Below are 11,676 nucleotides of genomic sequence, written 5' to 3'. Positions count from 1 at the left end.
ACACACAATTTGAAATTTTGAATCACCACCCTGCCACTGAGAACTTGGAAGCACCCAAAGGCCAAGTTCTGAAACAAACAGTCCTAGTTTTGAGATATGAAACCTTGTAATCTCCCTGAATTAGTAGTAGTGTTACATTATCATTATTAATTTATTATATTACTAAGTACCAACTTACTGGCTAAGCTAATGTTTCAAAGCTCAAACCCAATCAATCATTAAAGCAACCTTCTGGACTCTTTTTCTTCCCCACCTTATCACTCTCATAATGCAACCAATTCATTTGCATATCCAAATCCCATAAAAACATCATCTTTACACTTTACCGGGATCTGGGTCTTTTTTTATTTTCCCTGAAAGACAAAGCAGAGACTGTCTTCCACTCACATTAGAAGGACAGAAAAAGGGAAGAAAACCTCGTGATCTTTGAAGTTGAGGTGTCCTTTGTCAATCATTGTGTTTTACAGTCAAATTCAGCATCCATGACTTGATGCTTTAATGCTGTTCGAAATTTTTTCCATTCATGTTAATCTCACAGACTCACACCCTTTTATTTCAGAGCACACAGCAAGTTCTCAATCACCCAGATCTTCAAATGGCAGTGTGAGTGTGGATGTGCATATTACTTGTGAGTCCCCATCAGATATTGTTCAAGTAATTGTTGAGTTTGGTGTGTAATGAGGGTGTGGAGGGTTCATGTTCATCCTCCAAAGCAAAGGCTGTGTGTTTTGAAGTGGGTTTTGGTTTGGATGAGTGTTTGTTTCCTTGTATTCACACTAGGACCACTATCACGCTGGCGATTGAAGGAGAGTGCCTCTACAGAATCTCCATGTCATCATCCATGTGATTGTTATTGCTCCTCAGCGGAGTCTCCTCCTGATACATTTGGTAAGTTTCATCTTTTAGTTACTATACGAGGTAACAAACTTTGTTTTGAAGTGATAAAAAGAAAAAAAGAAAGAAAGAACTCTGATTGAATGTTCTTGTAAAAAAAATGTATGTTTTAAGTATGTGCAAAATGTTGCAGAGAAACTGAGTTCTGCACCTTGTAGCCCAAACACAGTACAGTGGCTGTGTCAAAAAAATCAGAACATTTTTCTTTTCTTTTCAAATGTATAAAGCCAAAGTGTTCCAATTTTGGTTATTCTTGTCATAGATAGTCAGGTTTAGATTTAAGATTGGTGGTGTTGAAATCTTGGGTCTGCCTTTGATCTTAAAAGAAGGAGGAAGTTGGGGATTTGGCTTACTTGATATTAGGTCAACTGCAGTGACTGTGTTTTGAAGGTATGTAAAGGGGGATTAGTTTCTTCCAGTTTTAGTTATCTTTGACCAAAAATTGAGGAAATGTTCCCTTTTAAAATCATTGCATTTACAACCTTAATAGTTTTGCTTATCTTTGTATATCTCATCTATAGAGGGGGTAGAATCTTTTGCTTCATTCATACCTGATCTTAAACACAGTATCTATGCTATCATAACAGGAGAGAACTTTTTTGTTTGTTTTGCTGTATGTGTAGATTGTGGTAAGCATGATCCAGTTATGAATGAGGAAATGAATAAGGATCTACTCACAATGCTATCAGAGGAGCTAAATTTGCAGAGAATTGTAACCAATGAAACCTTGGAACAGACCGACAGATTAGTGATGAATGCAAGAAATGCATCCTCACATTATCAAATGGAAACAGAAAAGTGCAATGTTGCGATGGAAACTTGTGAAGAAGCAAGGGAAAGAGCAGAGGCAGAGCTTATTGAAGAACACAGGGTGACGGCATTATGGGAAAATCGTGCTCGTGAATATGGGTGGAAGGACAAGAGAAGGACACACTTAAGAAGATAACTATCACCAAATCATGTCATGTGAACACTTAATTGTAACATTGCTTGAATAGCCAATGCGCATAGGGCGCTTGTGATTATTCTAACCAGTTCAGGTATGGCTTTTAGTTCTGTCGCCTCACCATTGTTTTTCACCGCCTATCAAACATACAAACTAATTTAGTGTCTTGCGGTTAGATAAAATCACACCAAGATGATGAGTTTAAATCATGTTTCTTTCATAATGCATTACCAGCATTTTATAACCAAACCAGGTCTCAAACTTCAGGGCATTACATAATATTTTCCAAAAAAATTGATCAATGTAGACACAGGCACGGTTAAATTTATAATAATGGTAATGCTTTCACATGCTGACCTCACTGACAAAAAGTGGACTTATTTTGTATGATCACATTTCACTAATAACAAAATAGTGTTAAACTGTCATGTTCATGACCCTTGAGCGGCTTATCTGAAGACATGAGCTCTCCTTGTCAAAACCATCAACTCAAACCCATGCTAAAACAGCTTACAAACTGCCTTTAAATAAGAATAAACAGGTTTGTACAGTTCATCAATCTTGGTTAGAATCAAACAGGTCGTTGATTTACAGTTAAGGAAAGCATTGGCAGGTTATATAAGTATCCAATGTAAACAATTACTCGCGTAATGTTTTGATTTACCCGGATAACTTAAGGGATTGGCAACGTCAAGTCAGGTATACACTATCTAATACTGCAAAACCAGCTGCAACTCCACCTTCATCAGATGATGAAATTTTTGTACGCATCAAATAGCCACTTTGGTTGTTCATAACTACCCTATCCTTATTCCTGCAAATCACAGTCCATGGATGTCAAGCATTGTGTATGTTAAATAAAACATGGAACTGTAATAGATTTGTAGGCACGCCAGGTACCTTAAATAAGTGCTAAAAATCCCAAGTTCTGAAACGGCATGGTCCTTATGCCAACAACCATTGCGCATCAAAACTGCTGCAGACAAAGTTGGAAATATCCTCTGCATAAGAATGTAAGCTGCATCTTCTTGAGAACCTGCTTGCTGCAACTTTAGGAGGGTCTCCCTCACAGCGTTGCCGTAAATATTGTTTCCTGAAAAGTAATTATGTTAATTTGTAATGTTTCATTTCCCTCCTCTATATATTTTAACAAAAGTCACAGTGCAGAAGGTTGAACTTTAGGTGGTGTGATACCTCCTCCTTCTCTCTGGGGCTTCATCACAAATAACTCTGGCTTTTCAATTGCTTTTCTAGTAATATCGTAGTCATCCAAACTCCATAGTCCTGCAAAGCATTCACGCAGTTTGGCAATATCGCCTTTGTTTTCAAGAAACCTGCTTAAAGTTTTGACATAAGGATTGAAAAAAAGCAAAGTATTTTTAACAAAAAAAAATACAATTTATCAAAGAATACTTGTTTCCCAAGTAAAATTAGAAGATACCTCTCAAGTACGCCGGGATTTGCAAGTTCCTGTTGAATTTTCTTGGTGCCAACCAAATGATAAGATATTGAAGGGCATTTAATAGCAGAGGATTGCTCCATCAGTAGTCTGGCTCTCCATTCCTACACATTGAGCATGATATACCAAAACCATGATAACCCGTTGGTTAAGATAAAAGGCACACTCATATTACAACACAACTATACCAGGGAAATTTATTACGGTCAACGACAATCCATGGAATAGGAAGAATGAGGTCAGGAAGGAGAGAAACAAAACCAAGCAGAGTTTATAGGAGCAGAAAAAAAACTAATTGCTCACTGATTCAGAAGGATAATCAACTGGTGTATAGCCAGCACGGAAGTAAACGACGGCAATTCGTTGTCCATCACTGCGAAAGCCAAGAAATTTTATTTCTCAACAGTCAGAAACAAAAGTTGCTTGAGCCACAAAGAATAAGATACTTAAATTCAAATTTTCATGGCGAAAGGATATCCATACACAGAAAGTGTTCCATCCGGTAGAATTTCTCCTTCTCGATCAACTTCTGCCAAGGTTTTACGTACAATCGCAATCTGATGCGTGTTTCAAGCTTAGGAAAATAATACCGTGTAAAAATTATAGTTGCGTTTTATTTACATATCTTCAATATGACATTTGGTAGCACGAGTTATACAAATCAAAGAGCCTGCTTTGCAAGATGGCAAACAACAAACATTTTTCCTTTAGTTATCATAAAATATTATAACTATTGAGAAAAAGGATATCTATCTCTTAGAACTGCAGAAAGAAAATGTTGGTCATACATGTTTCGTTCTTCAGCCTGAACCACAATCATAATCACAGCCCTGTACGGATCCAATGAGAAATCTAGTATAGGAGCAAATGTAACAGTAGAAAGTGAAAATGTCTATAAAACTGACCTGGGGTCATTATACTCAGTCCAAGCTCTAGCCAAGCCCTCTGCAAACTGAGTGGCAGCATTATTGGCAGGAACCTTTCCCGAATCTAGTCCAAGCAATTTACCATAACGAGATAGTATGTACCTGGAAAATCACCAATACGATAATATTTCTTAATAATAAGTTTTTCTTAAAATAAAAATTACTACCAGAGTTCATGTAAATAACTGCAACCAAAGTTATTAATCCTGAATAACAAATTGAAACATCATAAAAAATTTACATAAACATTTACCTATGAAGTTCAGTGACAAGACTCCCTAAACCAGCAAATGAAGAGGAAATAGTGTTCAGCTCTATTTGCAGAAGTGATTTAGTCTTTTCATCAAGCATATAGTCCGAACGATGTAATCCCAAGCGTATTTCCTATTACATTTATATATCAAAGAGCAAAAATAATATCAGTGAATCCCTTACATTCACTTTATCAAGAAAAGAAGAGGAGGAATCTTTACTCTCAATCATCATTTTCTAGATTAAAAGATAAATTACATGTAAGATCTCTGTTTTCCATATAACATTTTCTGAAAAACAAACAGGTTGTTATATTCTTAAACAGTTCCACTCTGTCTCTGGCAATAGAACAACAGCATATATAATATTTGGAATGAAACAGCATAGCTAGCAAGCATTAAAATTTAAAACTCATCCTCTTGTAGTACTCTTTGGTACAAATGTCCTATTAAAATACACACTTACCTCTTTTTTATTAATCGCTAGCATCTTGGAATGGATGTCTAAGAGTCTAGAGGTAAACTCGTCCACTTCTTTAGTTCTGCATTGAGATGAACAAAGACATATTAATATTATATCCAATCAAAAGCATGAACTAAACTGAGTTAAAAAAACATACAGCATGTTTCGATACGAGCTTATCGGAGCTTATCTACTTAAAAAATCACGAATCGATAAGTGTTCTTTAGTCTGCATCGAAACCGGTACATAATAATGGTAAAGATGTTGGAACTAGCATACCTGGAGAGAGATTCCTGCAGAAACTTTCCGTCCAAACTGACACGATCAACAAGTTCATTGAAAATAGGAGCCAAGTCACACGCTTGCCTCCACTGACTCTCTGGAAATAACGTGGGAAACAAGGCAAACGGAGCATGCACCAAGCCAACACCAGGAACAGTCCCTGATCTCTATAATAGAAAAAAACATCGCCCATCAACTTCAAATTCAAATTCAAATTCTTAACAAGTATCTATCTGCATAGAGAACAATCACTAGTTTGAATTAGCTTAGAACTTGCACAGAAGAATATTTCAATCAACACAAGTATCTGATTCGTATTTTATGAAAAAGTTAAACGATGAAGCTTCTGAAAAAAGATTCGAGACAGAGAATTTGATTTCAACACATGCAACAACATTGATTCAGTGAATTTATCAAAAATGAATCCATATACCAAAACAGAGGATGTAACGTTTTGTATTGATTAACCTAAGTCACAAATTCAACACTGCCAATTCAACAGAGGAATCAAATCGAAGCAAAAGAAGAAGGTGGTGGTGGTGGTGGTGGTGGTAGAGTGTGACCTGAACAGATTTGTCGCCCATAACGAGGCCGTGGAGGGAGGCCCAAACGAGAGCGTCGTCAGCGATTTTCTGGAGAAGTTGTTGATCGAAGAGGAGGGTGGTGGCCGGTGCGGTGATGGAACCGTTACCATTGACAGGTGCGAGGGTGAGATGTTGTTGTTGTTGAGCCATCGTGATGAGTTTGAGTGGTTTGCGGCGGAATGACGACGGAGGAGGTGGCGGTGGTTGACGGCGGAAAGCGGTAGAGAAAGTGTGAGTCGAGAAGCTTCTATAAGAATCTTTAGTACTAGTGGTGGTGGTTTGGGAATTGAAGGAGGCAAAAGGTGTAGCAGTAGCGCCCATTGTTTTGGCAAAACCTGTACTGTTATATAGATGATTAAGCAATTAATTTCTGGTGCTTTCTCATAATCAATTCTATGAATCTGACTCCGAAAATTCAGAGATTCTAATCAAAATCAAAATGAATTTTGGCAGCAGAAGAATAAAGCATCATGATGCATTGCGTGACACCTTTTGATGCTGGAGAGGAGAATTTGTATATGTAGGGAGTACAAAACGTCCACGCTGGAGAGTTGTGAACTGACACGTCAAAAGTGACACCAACCTACAAGTTCTTCATCCAAATTCTATTATTTAGAATTGGATTCAAAGGGTTTACACTTTTTTTTTTACAAGTGTACAAATTTGATTCCTCTTAAGTAAAGTAAAGTTTCAGGTTCGAGTTTTGCAAATGAAAAAAATTAATGATGGGTGAGCTAGCTCCAGCTGAATATGATATTCTGGCTCAAATATGATTATCTTCTCCTGAATGATATTCCTCTTAAAAAAGAATTTAATTTTTTATATAGAAGAAGCCCTTTAAAAAGGGTATCAATTACATTAGTTTATTATAAAAAGAATTAGGAAAATGTGAAACAACCCTTATAAATCCATTTTACTTTAAAGCATACCAACCGAAATTTGAAATAGTTAGCCTTGATGATTGACTTATTTTGACTTTAGTCAGATATGTTTAACAACTCTTACTACTTGATTTATCATTTGGGATAATTAGTCTTAATTAATTACCTATGCAATACACAAAAGTGCATATGCCTCACGATAAAAAAATTCAATTTCCGACAACATATAAATACATAAATTTCTAAATATAGTAGTACTAGTTTTTAACCCGTGCCTTGCACGGGGAATTTAATTTTGGATTTGTTTATTTGTTTTTGTTAATCAATTAATATCTTTTTTTAATTTATTCTATATATGTATTTGGTTTATTTTTCGTTTTTTATACATTTGTGGTGTAGGTTATTTTTTTTTGCAAAGTAATGTGTTTAAGGGTCGAAAGCACATTTAAATTGACGTATGCACGAAGATTTGCAAACATAAAACGATTTATTGAATATTTTAGTAACATAGTCAATATATGAAAAACAAATGTCAAAATGTTTGAAAGTTACCACCGAGGTCAATTTACCAAAAAAAAACACATTGTCAACGTGGGTAAAGACATAAAAGTGAAAGTTTAGCACATAGGCTCTTTATTTGTAAACCATCTTGAGGAAATGCTACTAATTCTTTGAAAACTTGATCTTTTTGAATATTTTTGCATCGTTACTTCCAACAACTTCTGTTATGGATCCATCGTCCGAACGACGTTTAATAAGTGTGTTGGAGTCTTCAATTATAGGTGGAGGTGTGTTTCGTTTAACACTTTTATTGATTGTCTGAAAAACAAACATATTTTGAAATAGTGATGACCAATGTCTAAAACAAACCTATTTGACAATAGTGATGATCAACACCTCAATCGGAGATTTTACATTTGAATCAAAAATATCAAAATTCATTATGTAGATATAAATAATCATTATTTAGCAATAAGATTTTAAAATTTTGCCTTTGTTTTGAATTTTGAAATTATTTGTGGGTTCTTGCAATTTTTCAAGACGTTAAATGCTGATTTAAACCACCTTCCGCATCTATCCTTCCCTTCAATCTTCCATGTTCCCGATCTACACTGAATTTAAATTAAAATGAAAAAATTAATATATTATAAATTAAGTGAGCAATGAAAATGTACCTTTTTTTTACATGACTATGCTTACCTTTTCCATTTTTTCCAATATCTCGTTGCCTTTTTTGTTCATCAGATAACAACCTTCGCGATAAAAAACGATAAACGTTGCAGATCCAGTATCATCAGCAACATTAAGCAACAATTTGTACCTGATGTAAACATTAATAATTAAATAAACTGAATATCTTACAAATTAATTTATTTATCGAATTTGTAGATTATCGTATGGTAGGAGTGACATGCTTGTTACATTTTTCACAATAATATTGTGCTCCGTCAGAGTATGTTGCTGAGTGACATTCACAGTTATGGTAATACCAATCATTTGTGCTCTAAATTTTCTTAATCGTGGCATATATAATGAATATTGTACGCTGTAGAAATGAATAAAATGCAAAAAAAAAAAAAATCGTAGTTACAACTGATTGTTAACAGTGATGATAACATATGTAAATGTAATACGTTTAAATGTAAATACTTAGTAACATGTTTTTTTTAAATGGAAAATGATTGTACTTGATTTTGTTGCTATTTTTTTAGATAGTAATTTATTTATAGAAAAAGTAATTAAATTTGTATAGTGTAAACTTTATTTTTCTAAAAGGAGTGATTATAGAGTCTACTGTTTTTATAACTCAATATAAAACACACTATTTAAGATCCATTAAATACATTTATATAGTAACAAAAAAAATACGTTTATATAAGAGTTTTTATATTTATTAAATGATAATTAAAATACTCGTTAAAAGAACTTTAAGTAGCTTTTTTTCTTTTTTAAATACGGTATTTACTTCTAAAGATTTTTTTTTAAATTGATTAAAATTTAAATTTTTTTTAAGTGTTCCATCATTTTTTTTACAAAAAAATTAAAACGTTTTTTTTAAGAATTGAATATATTAGTTGTTGTTTTAACTGTTGACTATGAATTAATCTTTTTTAAAAATGTTCAAAACGTGTATCAAAATCTTTTTTCCTATTATAAAGTTATGAATTTAAAGCAATTAAATTCAATGAAAGAGTATAAGAGTTTATGGTATAATTAATTGATATTTTATCTCATTATTCATGTGTTGTTAATTTCCCATAGTAGGTGACTATTAAATTAGTTTAATAAGTATTTAAGTTTGTAGTTAGTGTTTAAAAAACTCTAACCCCATGAATTTTGTATTTAAATTGCATTTTTGTTTAGTGTACTAACATTAAATGTTTATTTACTAATTTAATAATTTATTCACTAATACTAAGTTAATAATATAATAAGTAATTGTTTTATTTAATTAAAACATTGAATGAAAATCAATGTCTATTTTTTTTAATAAAAAAAATGTCTAATAAATTAAATTAAAAGTGATGAGAACATACCGATCTACAAGTAACTAAATTTTTAATACTTGTGCTTGAGAAAAGCGTTAGGAACTCATCTTTTTCAATAACGTTTAATCTTTCAATCACAACGTTCATTACTTGAGTATGAACTGCGTCACACTCAAATAATCTGCGAAGAAACAAAAATTATGTTGTTATTTGTCATCTAAATTTGTTCAAAGTAATGTGAAATCCACAGTACATACATGCATACCTTTCTCTGTAGGACACTGCTTGTGGAATGTCAGGATTGAACAATACTTTAGTGTAGTTTAACCCAGCAGTTAGTTTATATTCTCCTGGAAAAAAAAAATAGCGATCGATTGTAAGTTTAAGTTTGAACATGTTGATTTATCATATAGAAGTTTATGTTTGTTTGTTGCTCAAAATAATTAAATGTACCTTGATGAATTGTTAAAACTCCTAACAATATGATAATAACAACATGTTTGTGGTCTTTTGAATTTAGAAGTGCATCTAATTCGTCGACAAATTGGCCGTATAAAAAACATTTAATTTTTTTTGCTGGAAAAAAATTAAATAAAAGTTGTTAACTTTCTTCCGTAGGAATTTATAGAAATTAATATTACTAATTTGTTATTGATAAAAGCAAATTTACCCTTGAGATTCAATTTCAATGTCTCTGCTCTGCGTATGAACTCTGTTCCGCTCAAATTCGTTGTAATATCCGACGTGCGTTACTTCTCCCATAACATCTGTTTAATGGTAATGTCAATACATGGAAGTGTTGATGTATTTGAAGTTATTTAAATGAAGGTATTTACATACCAACTAAGAACCGCTCGTCAAAGTCAAGATTTAGAATTTCATGCACGTTGTCAAATATCAGATCACGCATAGGAAACACATCTTTATTATATCGAATCATCCTTGTCCTACTTTGCAAGTGTATCTTGTAGATATGCCTAGATGCACTAAGACCTCGGAAATTATGCCATACCCAGAAATATTCAAAACGCTATACCAAACCTTCTGTGATTCTGTTGGCAAAACGTTCATGAAGGTTACGCCTACACTCTGCATAGATTGTTTGACCCTAGAAATGAAGGAGTTACATATGAATTTATGTCCGTGAATTAAATTAAAATACAATTACATATTTAATAGTAGCGAAATTGTTTCTGGTTTACATACCTTTCGATCCATCAACAACAGATTATAGAACGAACTGTCGTGTCCTTCCTCATCTTCTTCCTCCTCTTCTTCAGCAAACCACACCCTTATTACTCGAACGACAATTGTCCAATCATGTGCTAAAGGAGTTAGTTGGTTAAGTAGGCTATAGTTCGGATTCATGATGTATGGAAGTTTTGGAGATGAAAACTAACGTCTATTGATTTTGGCCTGAACTTGTGTATCAAAGGAGATGTATACTAAAGTATATATATAGGCTTATTGCTCTATTGTGATTCGTAATTAATTTTGTTTTGATTTTGATTTTTGGTTGAAGCTCGAATTTTTGATTAGTATAAGTTGAAAAATTTAAAAAGTTTAATGCGTTATTCAATTTTTACTTGATTCCGAATTTTTCATTTATGTATGTAGGTTTTATTTACTTAATTAACGCACATAATTTTATATAATTAATGTATATAATCAAGTAATTGTAATTAAGGAGTTATTACTAAGTTGTTGCTTATTTTTTAAAAATAAATAGATGTAATTAATGTACTTAATTGTGATGGATGAATTTTAAACTTAAATAATGTTATTATTTTTTTTAATTCTAATTTAAAAATATTTTTTTTCGATTTTCCCATATAGCAGTCAACGGTTTTAAGGAAATATATTTTTAACGAATACTTGTTAAAAATAATTGAATGTAATTAATGCACTTAGACTATTTTTTTATTTTGAATTTAATGTACTTTATCGCGTTATTAATGCAATAAATTTGGTATATTTTTAATAAATATGGTTTTTTACGCATTAAAGGTTGAAAAATACCTTTATTTAAATTTAAATTTTTTAAATGCTAAATATTATAAATACGCTTGATTATATATTGACTAAAAGTTAATGCAGAAAAAAATCATTAAATGCGTGTTTAATAATTTTTTTGTAAACGTAACTTAAATTATATAATTAAATCATTATAATTAAGGAAATAAAATAAATTTTGTCATGAATTTTTAAAGATAAGTCAACCGAATTAATGAAAAACTTTTACGGATTCATTCTAAAAATAATTGAACGTAATTAATGCAGTTAAACTATTTTATTATTTTTAATTTATTTTACAATATGTCGAATTTAATGCAATAAATTTGGAATAAATGATGGTTATTACTATTTTTACCCATTAAAACTTAATTAAATTATAATTTCTTTGTAGTTAAGTACTTTTTTTAGTAACAGAGGAGTAACTGCGATTAAATATATTTTATTTTATAAATTTTAATAATCAAATTGTTAAAAAAAAAGTCAAG

The 11,676-nt window shown here is 32.2% G+C and overlaps 1 protein-coding gene across 3 annotated transcripts; it reads right to left on the bottom strand.

Annotated features, from left to right (window-relative positions):
- Window positions 1-743: 743 nt before the first annotated feature.
- On the bottom strand, window positions 744-6,306 carry LOC130731214 (glutathione synthetase, chloroplastic-like). Of its 3 annotated transcripts, none has more exons than XM_057583437.1 (13): window positions 5,785-6,306; window positions 5,219-5,388; window positions 4,943-5,018; window positions 4,479-4,609; window positions 4,205-4,327; window positions 4,049-4,129; window positions 3,783-3,863; window positions 3,603-3,672; window positions 3,282-3,403; window positions 3,035-3,174; window positions 2,741-2,933; window positions 2,505-2,654; window positions 744-876 (listed from the first exon to the last, which is right to left on the bottom strand). In XM_057583437.1, exons 1-12 carry the CDS (start codon window positions 6,124-6,126, stop codon window positions 2,531-2,533), a joined length of 1,653 nt encoding a protein of 550 aa, XP_057439420.1. In that variant the 5' UTR covers window positions 6,127-6,306; the 3' UTR covers window positions 744-876; window positions 2,505-2,530. The 3 variants fall into 3 exon arrangements, with proteins under 3 accessions (XP_057439420.1, XP_057439419.1, XP_057439418.1); XM_057583436.1 differs by lacking the exon at window positions 744-876 and adding an exon at window positions 2,034-2,357; XM_057583435.1 differs by lacking the exon at window positions 744-876 and having other exon boundaries at window positions 2,034-2,654.
- Between the last annotated feature and the right edge of the window lie 5,370 nt (window positions 6,307-11,676).

The sequence above is a fragment of the Lotus japonicus genome, chromosome 1 (genome assembly GCF_012489685.1).
Source record: "Lotus japonicus ecotype B-129 chromosome 1, LjGifu_v1.2".
Classification (NCBI taxonomy): Eukaryota; Viridiplantae; Streptophyta; class Magnoliopsida; order Fabales; family Fabaceae; genus Lotus; species Lotus japonicus.
This window is presented reverse-complemented; position numbering and strand designations above follow the sequence as displayed.

Excerpts from the sequence above, each read along its gene's own strand:
- LOC130731214 (XM_057583437.1), bottom strand. The coding sequence starts at position 6,126 with ATGGGCGCTACTGCTACACCTTTTGCCTCCTTCAATTCCCAAACCACC. Across the intron at positions 3,864-4,048 it reads TCTGCAGTTCTAAGAGATAG|GCATCAGATTGCGATTGTAC; the intron begins ATATCCTTTTTC and ends AGCTTGAAACAC. Across the intron at positions 3,404-3,602 it reads TTGATTATCCTTCTGAATCA|GAATGGAGAGCCAGACTACT; the intron begins GTGAGCAATTAG and ends CTCAATGTGTAG.